This window comes from Hemitrygon akajei, chromosome 13 (assembly GCF_048418815.1).
Source record: "Hemitrygon akajei chromosome 13, sHemAka1.3, whole genome shotgun sequence".
Taxonomy (NCBI): Eukaryota; Metazoa; Chordata; class Chondrichthyes; order Myliobatiformes; family Dasyatidae; genus Hemitrygon; species Hemitrygon akajei.
The window spans coordinates 25,118,860-25,137,667 of NC_133136.1; the positions used below are offsets into that span (position 1 = coordinate 25,118,860).

Below are 18,808 nucleotides of genomic sequence, written 5' to 3' on the forward strand. Positions count from 1 at the left end.
GTAGAGACTAGGGAGAGTTGGTCATGCCGTTTCACAACCCGTTGATGTTCCTGGATCCTTGTGGATAGTTTTCACTCAGTTTGGTGGGTGTAATATTTGCTGCAATCCCCACATTGGGTTTTGTAGGGCAAGTTGGAGGACACAGCACTATCAACAGAGCACTGACTTGTATCATTGTGATTACAAAATGATTTCAATTGTGGTTAAGAAGTCTTCAGAGTTGAGGTGGTTAGAAAATGGATTTTTAAAATTCTACCCGATTACAATCGCCAAAAGCATATGAACCAATGGACTCTGCAGTGTCTAAGAGGATTCTAAGAAGTGCACAAGAACTGAGGGATGTTGGAGCGTAATGACCTATGGTTCCTTTTGAGTCGGGTCTGGGTTCATGGTCCAGTCCTGTAAACTGAGCACAAAAACCCAGGCTGATCTTTCAATGTAGAAGCAAGTGAGTACTGCCTGTTTAAATGGTTTTACTTGAAATGAGGCACTCTCTGCCTGACGGACTGTCAGGGAATTCTGTGACTCCCAGTTCAGAGAAAATAAAGATTAGCTTTATTTGTCACATGAACAAGCAGTGAAATGCATCACTTGCAGATTTCCACGTTTCCAGTGTCAAAACAGCATGCCTACAACTCGCTAGTCGACCCATGTGTGCTTGGAATGAGGGAGGAAAGTGACACACCTGGAGGAAACGCACACAGTTACGGGAATTGAGCCCAGAAAGTGACACACTACGCTACCATACTGTCTATACAATCTTGGACGCTTATTTTTAATATCCTATCCTTATCCTGTGCTCAACTTTTACTGAAACCAGAATGTTTGTGTGTGTGTGTGTGCGCAGTCATGCTGTGTGTAAATTAGCTGTTGCATTTCCTAGTGGCAAGCACAACATTATAGTACGGGTGACCCAGGTTCAATTCCTGCCACTGCCTGTAAGGAGTTTATACATTCTCCCCATGACTGTTTGGATTTCCTCTGGGTGCTCTGGTTTCCTGCCACGGTCCAAAGACTTGCTTGTTAGTAGGTTTTTTTGGTCATTGCAAATTGTCCTGTGATCAGGTTAGGATTAAATTGGGAGATTGCTGGGCAGCATGGCTCAAAGGCCAGGAAGGGCCTATTCCGTGCTGTAGCTCAATAAATAAATAAAAATAAACATAGGAAATTCTGCAGCTGCTGTAAGTCCAGAGTAACACACACACACACACACACACACACACACACACACACACACACACACACACACACACACACACACACACACACACACACACACACACACACACACACACACACACACACACACACACACACACACACACACACACACACACACACACACACACACACACACACACACACACACACACACAACGCTGGAGGAACTCGGCGTCTGGAAAGGAATAAAGAGTCGCGTTTCATGCGTTGAAAGGGCCGGGGGTGAGGGTCGGGCTGCTCACTGCTCTGCAATGTTTTACTCCACTCTCCATGAGCTCTGGTGCTGAAGCTGAGGCTGCAACCTGCTACGGGCTTCGTGTCTGCGAGGCGCGTTAAGATTTGCCCTGCACTGTGATGAGCTGAGGCTGCTCCTGGCTTCAAAGCTATGGACGCACTTTTTTTTCCCCCCTGAATATTTTTGCATGCTTTCATAGTTTGCATGATTTGTATCTTTCTTTTTCTTTGTGTATTGGGTGTAGGTCTTTTTTTTATTGGATTCTTGTTTTGTGACTACCTGTAAGCAAATGAATCTAAGGTTGTATAATTTGTACATTGATAACGCACTTTCAATTTCGGGACCCACCTCTGTTAGCAGAGATGTCGATGTTTGAGGCATTTCAGTTCCTTTTCCACTTACTATTTGGCGTCTAGTTTTTATTGTATTGAATGGGAAACAGAAAAGCAGAGCATTTAGAAATCACGGGTGGCAGGAAATGCTGTAATTGTGTGGCTTTTTATCAAGAGAATTGGGCTGGCAACAGAACCAAAGAATGCTGTAAATCTCAAATAATGCTACAATGCTGGAAATACTTAAATCAGTAATGATCTATGGAGTTATGAAACGGTTGAAGCTTCGAGTCAGCAATTGTTTAACATGATACCAGTCTTTTGGCTGTTGTAGATTGCCTTTCTCTCATGAATTTCTATAATTCCTCTATTCATATTGAAGAATAATGCTCCACAAGTTTACCTACTCTTGAGCAATCCTTTAGAGATCATGTATCATATAATTATGATTGTTCCAGAGATTATCCAGATTGTTTTCTACAGTCTTGGGTTGATAATATTTTTTTCTCTCTTCATCAGGAAATTAAAAAAAAGGAAAGTAACGATGACTTGAAGCCACACTTATTACCAGGTAAAAAATGTATAATCCTTTTCTTAGAGTTGATTGTTATTCATTGATTTCCCCTTTGGAAAATAGACAAGGACTTCTGGTGTGGCAGTGGATCCCACCCAATTAAATTGGCTGGAGGACAAATGGGTGGGAAGCCCGAATTATGTGAATTTACTTACTAAAGATCCAAAGTTGAAAGGGTCACCAGCATTATCCAGGCATGTGAGCTTGCTGGTTTCCATAGCAGAACTGTATCAAAAAAGAAATTAATTCCTGTTTCCTTTCCAATATTTTCAGGCTTCCAGTGATAAACTGGGTGCTGATCAACTCATTTTGGAGTTGTAGTGTAGAGTCTCTTACCCAAGGAATCCGGAAATTTGTAGCATTCTGTTAATTAAGCACATAAATTAACTTTGGTTTCCTGCTATTATTTTAAAATCCATTAACAGTGCAATATTATAAAGGAGAGTAAACATTTCATATTTATTATGCCTCAACTGTATTATTGTGTCTGGCCTTGAATTGAATTTATTACTTACTTCCTAACATACATGAAGAGTAAAAATCTTTACATTATGTCTCCGTCTAAATGTAGAATGTGCAGTTTATAGTAACTTGTAATAAATAGTATGTACAACAGGACAGTCAATATAGCATAGAAATACAATTGTGTCAGCATGAATTAATCAGTCTGATGGCCTGGTGGAAGAAGCTGTCCTCGAGCCTGTTGGTCCTGGCTTTTATGCTGCAGTACCATTTCCCGGATGGTAGCAGCTGGAACAGTTTGTGATTGGGGTGACTCGGGACCCCAATGATCCTCCAGTGATCCTCCGGTGATCCTCCAGGCACTTTTCACACACCTGTCTCTGTAGATGTCTTAAATAGTGGGAAGTTCACATTTATAGAGGCGCTGGGCTGTTCCCACCACCCTCTGCAGAGTCCTGAGAATGAGTGAAGTACAGTTCCCACACCAGGCAGTGATGCAGACAGTCAGGATGCTCTCATTTGTGCCCCTGTAAAAAGTTCTTAGTATTTGGGTGCCCATACGAAACTTCTTTAAAAATCTGAGGTGAAAGAGGCACTGTTGTGCCTTTTGCACCACACAGCCAGAATGTACAGGCCACATGAGATCCTCAGAGATGTTTATGCCAAGGAATTTAAAGCTGTTCACCCGCTCAACCCCAGATCCATTGATGTCAATAGGGGATAGCCTGTCTCCATGCCTCCTGTAGTCCACAAACAGCTCCTTTGTTTTTGCAACATTGAGGGAGATGGGTTTTTTTGACACCGCTGTCAGGGTGATGACTTCTTCTTTGTAGGCTGCCTCATTATTATTTGAGATTAGGCATCAGAATTTATCAAGGATTTCTGTACCTTGGAGAAAGTACAGTGGAGTTTTACTGGGATGAGGGATTTAGTAATATAGTGAGTCTAGGAATAAAGGATTATCTATTTTAATTTTCTCTATTGAATATGTCAATGCAATGTAAATAATTGACTTTCCAATTTTTTAATATTTTCCACCTTGCCTTGCACAGGGGAGCTTGTAATTTGTGAAGCAAACACTGTTGTGAAATATAGTCGGGAAGATTCATTGCAACGGGGATTTTATGGAAAACTCATCTGTACAAATTTCCGGATTTCCTTCCTAAGTGCTGAACAATTGCTGGACGATGTGGTAAGCTTCAGAAAAGCTACTCTGACTGCACCACCTAAATCCCAAAGCTGCTCTACAATGAAGGAAAGACAGTAGGCACATAGCAACACCATGTTTTCTTTCAAGTAATGTGCTATCAGTGCTTGGCAATCTATCAATTGTTCCGCTTCATTATTGGCTAGCACTGACTTGCCGTACAAGTTGATAAGGTTGTTGAGAAGCCATATGGTGCATTGCCCTTCATTAGTAGGGATTAAGTTCAAGAGCCTTGTCGTGATGTTGCAGCTCTGTAAAACTCTGGTTAGAGAGCACTTGGAATATTGTGTTCAGTTCTGGTTGCCTCATTATAGGAAGGATGTGGAAGCTTTGGAGCTTCCTTAAGGTTAATATAGCTGGAAGAGGATAGTAGTGGGCATGAGCTTCCACTATCTACTAAATGCTCCCAATGGACTGTGTCCATTATAATCTCTAACAACCAAGTCCAACTCCTGGCTTTTACATGTGGCTTAGCTCCTAAGTTCAGAGGATCCATTTCTATGGACATGAGAAGGGGCAAAGGTGGTTTACTGGTGCCTTAAAACCAGTCATTTCAGGAAGTCGGGGCTGATCACCCATGAGTAAGCAGCTCATAAGACTGTAAGACATAGGAGCAGAATTAGGCCATTCATCCCATCGAGTCTGCTCCACCATTCCAACATGGCTGATCCTGGATCCCACTCAGCCCCATACACCTGCCCTCTCGCCATATCCTTTGATGCCCTGACCAATCAGGAAACTATCAAATTCCACCTTAAATATACCAACAGACTTGGCCTCCACTCCAGGCTGTGGCAGAGCATTCCACAGATTCACCACTGTAGCTAAAAACATTCTTCCTTGCCTCTGTTCTAAAGGGTTGCCCCTGAACTTTGATGCTGTGCCCTCTTGTTCTGGATACCCCAACCAGAAGAACATAAAAACATAAGAAATAGGAGCAGGAGTAGGCCATCCGGCCCCATTGAGCCTGCCCCGCCATTCGATAAGATCACGGCTGATCTGTCTGTAAACTCAGCTCCATCTACCTGCCTTTTCCCCAGAACCCTTAATTCCCTTACTATGTAAAAACCTGTTTAACTGTTTCTTAAATGTATTTAGTGAGGAAGCCTCAACTGCTTCCCTGGGCAGAGGAAACATTCTCTCCACATCCACCTTGTCTTTCAACATTCGGTAGGTTTCACTGAGAGCCCCGTGCGTTCTTCTAAACTCCAGAGAGTACAGGCCCAAAGCTGCCAAACGCTCCTCATATGTTAGCCCCTTCACTCCCAGAATCAACCTCGTGTACTTCCTCTTGACTCTCGCCAATAACAGCACATCGTTTCTGAGATATGGAGCCCATAACTGGTGACAATACTTCAAGTGCAGCCTGATTAGTGTCTTATAAAGGCTCAACGTATCTCCTTGCTCTTATATTCTATTCCCTTTGAAATAAGTGCCAACATTGCATTTGCCTTCTTTACCACAGACTCAAAATGTAAATTAACCTTCTGGGAGTCTTGCACAAGGACTCCTAAGTCCCTCTGCACCTCTAATGTTTGAACCTTCTCCCCATTCAGATAATAGAAGAAAAACTCTCATTTCAAACCTCCACTGTCTTGTGGCTGTACCCACTCATGGGGGAAGGATTCAGGAGTAAACCCCAGGGTAGGGGGGGAATCTGGAGTTGGAGTCCCTGAGGCAGTCCTGTGTTGAGTTCAACACTGACTGGCAACTCCTGCGATGTCGTTGGTGCCAAATTGTATCAGTCTCTGCTGTTAATTTTGATTCGTCAGCTGAGGGTAGAGGGGGAGCCTGCTACACGGGCAACAGCTTGCTCTCCATATCGTACTGCCCTGGCTTGCATGCTGGTTTGCGCATCACATAGACAGGTGGGGTGCAGCATCCAAGTCGACCCCGACCAATGGAGAGCCTCAGAGAAGCCTTGGAGAGGGTACAGAGGAGATTTACCAAGATGCTGCCAGGCTTGGAGAGCATGGCTTGAGATGAACAAGCTAGAGTGAAGGAGGATGAGGGGAGATTTGATAGAGGTGTACAAGATAATAAGAGGCATAGATCGAGTGGATAGTCAGAGACCTTTTCCCAGGACAGAAATGACTAATTTGAGGGGACATATTTTTAAAGGTGATTGGAGGGAAATACAGGGTAGACATCAGAAGTAGGATTTTTTTTTTTTGTTACCCAAGTAGTGGGGGTGTGGAACACTCCTTCAGGAGTGCTGGGAGAGGGAGATACATAAGGGATATTGAAGATACTCTTATATAGAGAGGTATATGGGAGGAAAGACTTAGGTTGATCTTAAAGCAGGTTAAAAAGTTGCAACAACAATGTGGCTAAAGGGACTACTGTGTTCTGTTCTATGTTCTAAGAATATCTTTACTAGAAAAAGTGCTGCGATTCAAGAAGGTGACACCGCAACCTATTTGAGGATATTTGGCTAATTATTGAGAGCATTTCCTACAATGTAAATATTTTTTTAAATATACTTTGTGTGAAGATTTTTGTTTGGTTTTGTAGATGCCAGACTCTCTTTATATCTTGAAGGGCTGGAGAATTCTCATCAAGTCACACGGAGGCTTGAATACATCATAAGCACTTCAGTTTAGGAAGCTGGAAAGTATCCACTTCACTTTCTCAGGGAGAGGGCTGAGGCCAAAATTAAGTTGTCAGCTGGCATGGGGCACTGTCTGGAACGTTGATATACAACAGCAGTTTTAAAGAACAGAAGCAGGTGTGCGCTTAAATAAAGCAAGCGGTTTGACGCTCATGGCAGTGACTTGGAGATGGGAGAAGCTTTGAGAAGGAACGAATCCTGACTGAGTGGTGGCAGAAGTGGCTGCTGTAACATTGATTACTTTAGAGCATATATGTCAAACTCAAGGCCCGCGGGCCAAATCCGGCCCGCGGTGGAATTATCTTTGGCCCGCGAGATAATATCTAATTACTATTAAAGCTGGCCCCAGTAATCGAAGTGCCTATGGCGTATGATATGGCTAATGCTGAGTTTATTCAGGTACCAGGTTTTCAGGGTTTTTAGTGTTTATTCAGCAGTCTTGCTCGGCAGTCTTCTTCATAAGAAACGGAATTTGTAAAGTGAAACACTTTGTAGTTATAGCAGAGACTGAGACACATGAGAGCAGGCTGAAAAAACGGAGGCAACGAAAGCTGCGTTCGCACGCGTCCGACTGATCCGGCCCGCATGAAGCTGCATTTTGCTCAATCCGGCCCATGACCTAAAATGAGTTTGACACCCCTGCTTTAGAGGGTGTGATGTTTTGTAGTTTGATTAGGAGAAAGCTGTTTAAATTGGTTCAGTATCCATGTGTACAAGCAGTATGATAGTCGGATATGGGCTTTGCTGTTCAGAAGTATGAGAAGTTTTGGCAATACGGTAGCAGTACATTGTACTGCCATTACACCGCCAGCAACCCTGGTCCAATTCTGCTGCTGACTGTAACGAATTTATCCATTATCCCCATGACCATATGGGTTTCCTCTGGGTGCTCTGGTTTCCTCCCACATTCCAAAAATATACAATTGGAGTCAGTAAATTGTGGGCATACTATGTTGGTTCCAAAAGCTTGGAGACACTTGCAAGCTGTCCAGCACAATCCTCACTAATTTGTTTATGTTTCAATATTTTGATTTACATGTGACAAATAAAGTTAATCTTTAAATTTTAACTTTTCAAAAGTTATCTGGAATGGTAATGAGAATTATATCACTTGAGCTAAATAGAGAATGGTACAGAGGTTAATTTTGAACTAGTGAAATTTCTAAAATTTTTCATGAATAGTTGGGAAATGTGTGGAATTGACAATTGCAGATCATAGTTTTTCTGGGTAAGTAAAAATAGAATAAGGTGAATTATCCCTGACTCATCTAAACATGATGTTCATTTGGATAATTCGCTGTTGCATCTGTAGTCAGATCTGTACCATCTGATCAAGCTGGCCAATGGAGATGTTGTTGAAATAAAAAGCACACTAGAAACTGAAGAGTTAAAGCTACTTATTATTCCCAATTATGTACAAAATTGTGTAAGGTTAGGCAGGCGGAAAGAATGTACAAATTGCACTTTGTACAACCAGAGCAGGTTCAGTGAGACGTGTAGTAGCATAAACGTTCTGGCTCCGTATCATTTCATTATTTGTCTTTTTGCTTTGTCTTTAATCTCCTAACTAACGATCTACTGCAAGAGGGTAGAGTATAGAATTTGCACAGTTTTGTTACAACTGTACAATTTGATATGTTGATCTCCTTACTTAAAGGTATATTGGCTTTAGGGAACATTAATCGGGCTAATTCCTAAGATGGAGGAGGCTGTACATTTTGAGCCCGATCTCATATGACATTAGCAAATGAGTGCTACAGTAGGGCAGTGATTAGCGCGATGGTATTGCAGCTGGGACGTTGGACTTCAGAGTTCAATTCCGACACCATCTGTAAGGAATTTGTACTTTCTCTCTATGACTACATAGGTTTCCGCCAGGTGCTCTCGTTACCTCCCACAGTTCAAAGACATACTATTTAGTAGGTCAACTAGTCATTGTAAATTGATTAGGTTACTGTTAAATAGATAGATTGCCGGGTGACACAACTCACTGGGCTGGAAGGGCCAGTTCTGTGCTATTTCTCTAAATAAAATATTGTGGCGACCCACTTTCTGCACAGGTGAACCGGCTCACAAATAGCCAGCGCGCGGGGGGAGACTTTGGTAATAGACCTCTGACGTCATTTCCGCCCGGAGAGGGTGGGCGCTAGGGATTTAAATGCCAGCACCACGAAGTTTGAATAAACTAGTCTCGAAACAACTTACCGACTGCGTGTCATTATTTCAGCGCTGTGTGTAGCACATCGCTACAATATCATAAAATAAATAAGAGGTCATCTTATTCCAACATTAAAATTTTTGAGGGAATTTGCCAGAATAGATGCAGGGAGGATGTTTGCCCTGACAAAAAATCAAATTCATTCACCGTACATGTATCAGGAATTTGCTGTGGTGTGTTGGTCAGGGTGTGACATAGAACAAAAAAAAACAACATTCAACAAATGAATGATATAAAAAAAAAAGTTAGAGGTTAAAATACAGATGTGGAATAAAATGTGCACATATAAATAAATATCAGCATGTATTTACCATTTTTAAAAAGTGGTTGAAAGTGTTTACAGTGAGTGCAGTGACGGGGTAATACAGGGAGGTTGGGGAGGACATATCCAAAATTAGCGGTTTGTCGTTTTAGAAAGTGGGCCAGCATTTTGAAATGGAGATGAAGAATTTCCTCTGAGTCAGAATCTTTGCTGTCCACTCCAGATTTGCGGAGTTTGAGTCACTGGGCACTTCAAGACAGTGACAAATAGACTTCTGGACTAAAGGCTTGTTGGGCACAACCTGGAAAGTGTAGCTGAGACCTAGATGAAATTGTAACTTTTTTTTGAATACCAGACCAGACACGAGTGATCTGCTAGTGTTGAGTATATTATTATCTTTGCTACCTAAAACCAATGCCACAAGTATACTACAAATGTATGTTATGCAAACAGAAGGCTTGTAGAAATTATCTAAGCAAACACAACGATATCTGCAGATGCTGGAAATTCAAGCAACACACACAAAGTGCTGGTGGAACGCAGCAGGCCAGGCAGCATCTATAGGAAGAAGTACAGTCGACGTTTCGGGCCGAGACCCTTCGTCAGGATTAATTGAAAAAAGAGATAGTAAGAGATTTGGGAGGGGGAGATCCAAAATGATATCTTCTATCATTTTGGATCTCCCCCTCCCCCTCCCACTTTCAAATCTCTTAACATTTCTTCTTTCAGTTAGTCCTGACAAAGGGTCTCGGCTCGAAACGTCGACTGTACTTCTTCCTATAGATGCTGCCTGGCCTGCTGCGTTCCACCAGCATTTTGCGTGTATTGTAGAAATTATCTAGGATAGTTATCTAAGATTGTGGCTGTGATTGAGTATGATCTTGCCATTGGCCTGTTTACCCTCTTTGTTATAAGTATGTAAAATTTTCTTTTGTAATTTGCATCTTAGGAACAAGCCTACAGGAATAAGCTGATGGGTGAAAATGACATATCCTTACTTTGTGTGGACCAGATCTTTGGAGGTAACGTAAGGAATAAATTCTATGTAGCATATTTTTTTGTTTTGGGGGAGGGGGTGTCTGGAATTATTTACATAGTGACTGATTCTGTGTGTGGTGAACAAAGAATTCAGACCACAAAGCATTTTCTGTGATTCAGTTACATTATTGCTGGCTTTTCTCAGCTTCTTCTGCCTTGCTTGGTTCAGTAATTCTTAATAGCTGGAGTTTTGGTGCTCTCTGGCTGCTGTCATTCCCTGCTGAGGACTGTGCAGTGACACGATAGGGACTGTATTGCGGGATAACTGTATTGCAGCTGTATAAAACTCTAGTTAGGCCACACTTGGAGTACTGTGTCCAGTTCTGGTCGCCTCACTATAGGAAGGATGTGGAAGCATTGGAAAGGGTACACAGGAGATTTACCAGGATGCTGCCTGGCTTAGAGAGTATGGATTATGATCAGAGATTAAGGGAGCTAGGGCTTTACTCTTTGGAGAGAAGGAGGATGAGAGGAGACATGATAGAGGTGTACAAGATATTAAGAGGAATAGACAGAGTGGACAGCCAGCGCCTCTTCCCCAGGGCACCACTGCTCAGTACAAGAGGGCATGGCTTTAAGGTAAGGGGAGGGAAGTCCAAGGGGGATATTAGAGGAAGGTTTTTCACTCAGAGAGTGGTTGGTGCGTGGAATGCACTGCCTGAGTCAGTGGTTGAGGCAGATACACTAGTGAAGTTTAAGAGACTACTAGTCAGGTATATGGAGGAATTTAAGGTGGTGGGGGGGTTATATGGGAGGCAGGGTTTGAGGGTCGGCACAACATTGTGGGCCGAAGGGCCTGTAATTTGCTGTACTATTCTATGTTCTATGTTCTAACTTCAAGGAGCATATCTTAAGGGAATGTACAGGAATATTTTGAGTGCAAAGGATGTAAGAAATGACCTTGTTCTATTAAATTTGTTTAACACACCACCCAAGAAATGCATTTTGCTTAAAAATAGAGGATCCACGAGTTGTGTTTTGTATGGGTGTATAACAAAATAGGGCCAGATACTGCATTTGTATATCATTCTTCCTTGTTACTTCTCAAAACTGTTTTGAACTTTGGAATTCTTGAAGTAAGTTTGAAATATTTTTGTTGCTTGTGAGCTAAATTTTGCTCTTCAGGTGTTCACAAAGAACTACAGAATTGTGTGTCTGTATCTATGGGGGGGGGGGATTAAACTTGCATTTAAGTGGTTGTAGCAAATATGGTCTATTAAACATGCCAGAAATACTCAGCAGATCAGGCAATAAGTGTGGACAGAAGAGAGGTCAATAAACTTGCTTCAAAACAAGGAACAGTCAGAAACTTGTAAACACAAGAATTTCTGCAAATGCTAGAAATCCAAGGTAACACACACATAATGCTGGTAGAACTCAGCAGGTCAGGCAGCATTCATAGAAATGAATAAATGGTCAATGTTTTGGGCCAACACCCTTCTTCAGAACTGGAAATGAATAGGGGAAGGCAGCAGAATAAAAAGATGTGGGGAAGGGAAGGAGGATAGCAAGAAGGTGATAGGTGAAGCCAGGTGAGTTGGAAGGATGAAAATCTGGCGAGGAAGGAATCTGTTATGAAAGGAAAGTGGACCATAGGAAGAGTAACACCTTGTATTCTGTCTGGGTAGCCTCCAACCTGATGGCATGAATTTTGTTTTCTCCTTCTGGTAAGTTTTTCCCCCCCTCCCCCCTCTGCTATTCCCCACTGCGGACTCTTGCCTCTTATCTGCTGATCACCTCCCCTTTCTCCTCTGGTCCACAGCCAAGCAAACCACACAAAATGCTGGAGGAACTCAGCAGGTCAGGCAGCATCTATGGAAACGAATAACAGCTGCTGTTTCAGGCTGAGCCCCTTCTTCAGCACTGGAAAGAATGGAGGAAGACACCAGAATAAAATGGTGGAGGGGAGGAAAATAGCTAGAAGGTGTTAAGTGAAGCCAGGTGGAGATAAAGATAAAGGGCTGGAGAAGAAAGAAATCTGACAGAGGAGAGTGGACCATTGGAGAAAGGGAAGGAGAAGGGGACCCAGGCTGAAGGGATAGGCAGGTGAGAAGAGGTAAGAGGCCACAGTGGAGAATAAAAGAAGGGGGGGTGTGGAGGGAAATATTTTTGTACCAGAAGGAGAAATCCACATTCAGAAATTCATGCCAGCAGATTGGAGACTGTCCAGACTGAATACAAGGTGTTGCTTCTCCATACTTAAGAGTGGTCTTATGAGACAAGAGGAGGCCATGGATTGACATGTCAAAACGGGAGTCGGAATTAAAATGTTTGGCCACAGGGAAGTTCCGTTTTAGGCAAATGGAGTGGAGGTGCTTGACAATTTACGATGGGTCTCACCAATGTAGAGGAGGAAGTCAGGAAACTGTAGAGAGGAGACGAGTTGGAAGGAACAGTTGGAATACCTGCGGTATGAAGGCCAAGACAGAATGGCCCAAGATGGTGGTGTTGGCTGCCTTTGCTGCATTGTCTGTTACGCTGAAACATCACAGACCTGAAGCATCGCTTCTGTCTGCAGATGCGGTCTGACATGCTGAGTCAGAGTGTTTGCAGCATTCTGCAGACACTGCAAATTTGAAATAAAATTATAGATTTTCTTTTGGGATTGTTGTCATTGTGGTCAAGTAGATTTTATTTTACTGTTTGTGCTTACTAGCATGGAGAAACGGGGGGGTATTTCGCATTGCATGCTTGTCAGTAGTTTTCAAGTGAACGACAGTGTTGTAAGGAGCTGGGAAACCTCATTGACAAACCATGATGCTCTTGATTTGGACTTCTGTTAGAAAAGAGTTTTTAGTTGTTGGTTAACTGTGTAGATGTTACCAAAACTCTTTGTACATTTTAAAAAAGAAATAATCACGAGTTTCTCAACCCTTGGATTTGTTGGAGTGAAATTGGTGGTTCAAATGTTCTGTTGATTAATGCTAAGGTTACAGAGTGGAAATTTGTGATTTGTCATTCATTTCAAATGTTGCTTGTGGCTTTGTTCATGGCAAATCTAAATCAAAGATCCTACTCTGTAAATCTGAATGCACATACCTTGGCAGACTCTCCAGTGCAGCACTGAAGCAATGCTGCGATGTTGGAGTTAAGCATACAAAATGTTGGATGAGCTCAGCGGATCAGGCAGCTCATGTTAGCAGTTGACGTTTTGTGCTGTGATTGGAAGGGAAGGGGGAAGAAGCCAGGAAAAGGTAGAGGGATGGGAAGGAGTTCAAGCTGACCAGTGAAACTACGTGAGGGGAAGATGGGTGGGTGGGGTACCTGAACTGAGAAGATGGGAGATAACAGTTGGAAGGGGTAGAGGCTGAAGAAAGATTCTGTTAGGATAGTACATTGGACCATGGGAGAAAGAAGGTGGTGGGACACCAGAGGGAGGTGAAGGGCAGATGACAAGAAGTATGGGCAATGGATAAAGCGAGAGGTGGGGTGCAGGATGGTATTACCAGTGGCCTCATCGTGACCATGGAGTTGTTGTTGTTCAACTTTGACATTAGATGGAATACTTGTCTAACCTCTCAGGTGGACTGATGCTATTTGAATGAACAGGAAATGTCACCTTTGAGGTATTGGCCCCTTTTTTTTGTCCCGTGTTGCATAGCACTAAAAGTAAATTGACCAACAACTTGCTGAGCACAAATTTGGCTACCTATATACTATTTTGATTGAAAATCTCTTTGAAAAGAAGCTGTAAAAGGTGCTACTCAGTCTTACAGGATGAAGCATAACTTGAATTTATGTTTTTTTTTTAAGTTTATGATGACAAAAAGAAGCCTCTGCTACCTGGTGCTATAAAGAACAGAATTCCTGAGAAGTTACTTCTCTATTGTAAAGATTTTCGGGTCTTCCAGTTTGGCTTAAGATATTCCAAGGAAGAAGATGCACGAAGGGTAAATAAGAAATTTCCTGCTTCAAATGTAAATAAGCAAGGAATCCTTGTTTGTTTTATTTTGCCCTTGTTTGTTTTTGAAATGCTTCTGTAGTAAACATCCTTGTAGGCATGTTTGAAACTTTTCATTGCTGTGGGAAAAACATCATGTGCATGTGGTGATGACCTAGTGATGCTGGACAGGATGGCTACACCTAACCAGTTTTATTGCCGTAAAGTTCACAAGATGTAGTATGCTTGTTTATAACTAAAACAATTTTATTTTTAAAAACCAAAATGAGGGGAAAAAATTACCATGTGATTGTTTCCAAAGCAATCAGTTTGCCAAGCTTCAAAACTCAGGCCTTTGAGCCTCCCTTTGCAACTGGATCATCAACTTCCTTGGCAGACCACTGTCAGTGCAGATTGGCAATAACATCTCCTCACTGACTATCAGCACAGGTGCACTTCAAGGATGTGTGCTTTACCCACTGCTCTACTGTCTAACACAGCTCAAACTCCATCTAAATTTTCTGATGTCACCACTATCGGTGGTATAATCTTAGTTGGTGATGAGGAGGCTTACAGGAGTGAGAGATTGACAGATTTAATGGTGTCGCAAAAATTGTCTCATTCTCAACATCAAAAGACCAAGGTTCTGAATGTGGACTTCAGGAAGGGGAAGATGGGAGAACACACGTTAGTTTTCATTGAGGAGTTAGTGGTGAAAAGGATGAGCAGATTCAAGTTCTTGGGCTTCAACATTAAAGAGGATAAATCCTGGGCCTGATGTGTTGATACTATTCCAAAAAGAGCATACCAAGTGCCTCTACTTCGTTAGGAGCTTGAGACAATTCGGTATTTTCAAGATTTATATATGTATATTTTATATAAGCATTCTGACTGAACATAGAACCCTACAGCACAATACAGGCCCTTTGACCTATGCTGTTGTGCCGAATCATTAAACCTACTACAAAATTAGTCTAACCCTTCCATTTCACATCGTCTCCATTTTTTCTCTTTCATCCATATACTGATTGAGTCATAGCAAGGTATAGAGTCTGCAGTGCACAGGATAACAAGACGTTCTATAGCATAGAAGATCATAGATTCTGCCAGCACCATCATGGGCACAACCCTCTCTCTGTCTTCAAGAGGCAGTGCATCATCGAAGGCCTTTGCCTTTCAGGTCAAGCCCTCATCTGGTTATGACCATCAGGGAGGAGGTAAAGGAACCGGAAGATCAACACACAGTGGTTTAGGAACAGCTTCTTTTCTTCTGCCATCCGATTGTTGAGTAATCTTTGAGCATGACCTCATTATACTCTTGCACTATTTTTGTAATTTACAGCTTTTTTTAAATGTCTTTGCACTGTACTGCTGCAAAGCAAGAAACATCACGTCATCTATCAGCAGCAATAAAATATGATACTGATTCAATGCTGATGTATTGAAGCCCTAACTTCTAACAATATTGCCAGAGGATCATCAGCACATAATTCACAGGTAAATGGGAGGGTTAGTAAATGACCATTGATCAGTGCTCGCATATTAAGATTTTCGCGGTGAGGGTGAGAGGAAGATCTACACGTCACTTCCTGGATTTGCCTATTTTAGTGCTTTCCTCTGTTACCAGCTGTAGAACTCTGCTTCCTGTGTCAGTCTCCATTAAGGCTTACTCTAATAACTGATGTGTAATTAATCCCTGTCGCTCCAGTTCCATCCCTAAAATTTTAATCTTAGTTTTTTGATCTGGTTCCTGGGGAGGACCTCTTTGCCTCAGCAATTTCCTTTCCTTCAATTCTGGCCCCAGGCATGTCATAGTCACAAAGTCAAATCAAAATTCTAATCAATTTCAAGTTTAATTATCATTCAACCACACAGCACATTCAAGATAGAAAGCACGCATATAAAAATAATATACAGTATATAGACCTACATAGAGCACTACACTACATAACAGGCCACTCAGCCCATCTAGTCTGCCATGCCATTATTCTGCCTAGTCCCATCAATCCATATGAACATTAGAAATAGGAGCAGGAGTAGGCCATCTGGCCCGTCAAGCCTACTCCACCATTCAGTAAGATCATGGCTGATCTGGTCATGGACTCCACCTTTACCCCATAACCCTCAATTCCCCTACAATACAAAAATCTACCTAACCACATCCTAAATATATTTACTGAGCTAGCCTCCACTGCTTCATTGGACAGAGGTCCACAGATTCACCACTCTTTGGGAAAAGCAGTTCCTCCACATCTCCGTCCTAAATCTACTCCCCCAAATCTTGAGGCTATGTCCCTTAGTTCTAGCCTCACCTACCAGTGGAAACAACTTTACTGCCTCTATCTTACCTTTACCTTTCATAACTTTGTTTCTCTAAGATCTCCTCTCATTCTTCTGAATTCCAGGAAGTACAGACCCAGGTGACTCAATCAATCCTCATGGTCTAATCCCTTCATCTCAGATGAACTTCCTCTGCACTGCCTCCAAAGCCAGTATGTCCTTACACAAGTAAGGAGACCAGAACTACACGCAGTACTGCAGGTGCAATCTCACCAGTACCCTGTACAGTTGCAGCATAACCTCCTTACTCATAAATTCAATCCCTCTAGCAATGAAATCCAATATTCAATTTGCCGCCTTGATAGCCTGCTGTACCTGCAAACCAACCTTTTGTGATTCATGCACAAGCACTCCCAGGTCCTCTGCACAACAGCATGCTGCAATCTTTGACCACTTAAATAATAATCTGCTCTTCCATTTTTCCTTCCAAAGTGGATGACCTCATATTTACCAACATTGTACTCCATCTGCCAGAACCTTGCCCACTCACTTAACCTATCTATATCTCTCTGCAGACTCTCCGCATCTTCTGCACAATTTGCTTTTCTACTCAATTTAGTACATCAGCAAACTTAAATAAACTACACTCGGTCCCCTCTTCCAGATCATTGATGGTATATCGTGAACAGCTGTGGGCCCAGCACTGACCCCTGCGGCACACCGCTCACCTTTGGTTGCCAACCAGAGTAACACCCATGTCCCCAACTCTCTGCTTTCTATTAGTTAACCAATCCTCTATCCATGCTAAAACATCACCCCCAAGTCTATGCATCCTTATCTTATGGATAAGTCTTTTATGCAGCACCTTATCAAATGCCTTCTGGAAATCAAAGTAACTGTCCATCTATTCCCTTCTATCTGGTGGAACGCAGCATTTTGGGTGTGTGGCCTTTTTTTTTGAACAGTGTCTTGACATTCGCTGTCTTCCAATCTGCCAGGACCTGCCCAAGTCCAGAGAATTTGGTAAATTATTACCAAAGCCTCTACTATAACTTCTACCATTTCTTTCAGTACCCTGGGATGCATTCCATCAGGACCAGGGGTCTTGTCTATCTTCAGGCCGACGAGTTTGCTCAGCACTACCTTTTTAGTGATAGCTTATAGTATCAAGGTCCTCATCTCCCATCGCATTCATAACATCTCTCTTTGCACATTAGGTGTGTCCCCCACCATGAAGACTGACACAAAATAGTCATTCAAAGCCTCTGCCATTTCCTCATTACCCAATATCAATTCCCCATTGTCATCCAAGGAACCTACGTTAATTTTAGCCACCCTTTTCCACTTTATATAATTATAGAAACTTTTACTGTCCATTTTTATATGTTATGCTAGTTTATTTTCATAATCTATCTTCCCTTTCTTTATTGCTCGCTTAGTGGTTCTTTGTTGCTTTTTAAAGTTTTCCCAATCTTCCAGTTTCCCACTACTCTTGGTGACTTTGTATGCACGAACTTTAGTTTGATACTGCCTTTTATTTTCTTAGTTATCCAAGGCTGGCTCTCCCCACCCTTACTGTCCTTGCTTTTAGCTGGAATATACTTTTGTTGAGCACCGTGGAAGATCTCTTTGAAAGTCTTCCACTGTTCCTCAACTGTCCCACCATATAGCCTGTGTTCCCAGTCTACACCAGCCAAATCCTCCCTCGTCCGATTGTAGCCTCCATTGTTTAGGTATAATACACTGGCTTTAGATCAAACTATTGCACCCTGCCCCCATTTGTATGGGAAACTCAATCATACTGTGTTCACTCTTTCCAAGAGGATCCTTAACTGCAAGATCACCAATTGCACAGGACCAGATCTAATAAAACATGTTCCCTATGGGTTCAGTAACGTGCTGTTCAAGAAAGCCATCAGGAATGCATTCATTTAAGTTCTCAAGACTACCTTGACCAATTGGATTCACACAATCTACGTGCAAGTTAAAATCCCCCATGATAACTGTTGTTCCTTTCTTACATGCCTCCAGGTATTTCTGTTTATTGCCTGTGCCACTGTAATGTTATTATTCAGTGGCTGATGGGCAACTCTAACCAGTGATCCTTTCTCTTTACTATTCCTAATCTCTACCCAGATGGATTCAACCTTCTGCTCCTTAGATCTTGTATCATCTCTCCCTATCACCCTGATGTTATCTATACTAGTGCTACCCCACCTCCCTTACCTTCCTGCTGATCCTTCCGTATTACCTGATATCCTTGGGTATTTAATTCCCAATCCTCTCCACCCTGCAATTTTCTTTGTAATGATTCCTCTTTCTTTGTAATCATTCCCCTTTGTACTGATTTGTGCCATAAGTTCACTGATCTTGTTTTGAATACTACGGGCATTCAAATAAAGTGCCCTACTCTAGTTATGCTTTTAAGATCTTGTAATCTTTTATGCTTTTACACTTGACTTTTCTTCACTCTGTTCTCTTTTTTATC

General features: G+C 42.1%; 1 protein-coding gene across 2 annotated transcripts in view; it reads left to right on the plus strand.

Moving 5' to 3' along the window:
- Positions 1-18,808, plus strand: part of mtmr12 (myotubularin related protein 12) — a 95,331-nt gene that overhangs the window by 30,663 nt on the left and 45,860 nt on the right. For both annotated transcript variants that reach the window (XM_073064254.1, XM_073064255.1), the window contains exons 2-5: positions 2,308-2,359; positions 3,877-4,016; positions 10,072-10,144; positions 13,914-14,050. In XM_073064254.1, coding sequence (XP_072920355.1) covers positions 2,308-2,359; positions 3,877-4,016; positions 10,072-10,144; positions 13,914-14,050 — 402 coding nt within the window. The remainder of the gene's footprint in view (positions 1-2,307; positions 2,360-3,876; positions 4,017-10,071; positions 10,145-13,913; positions 14,051-18,808) is intronic.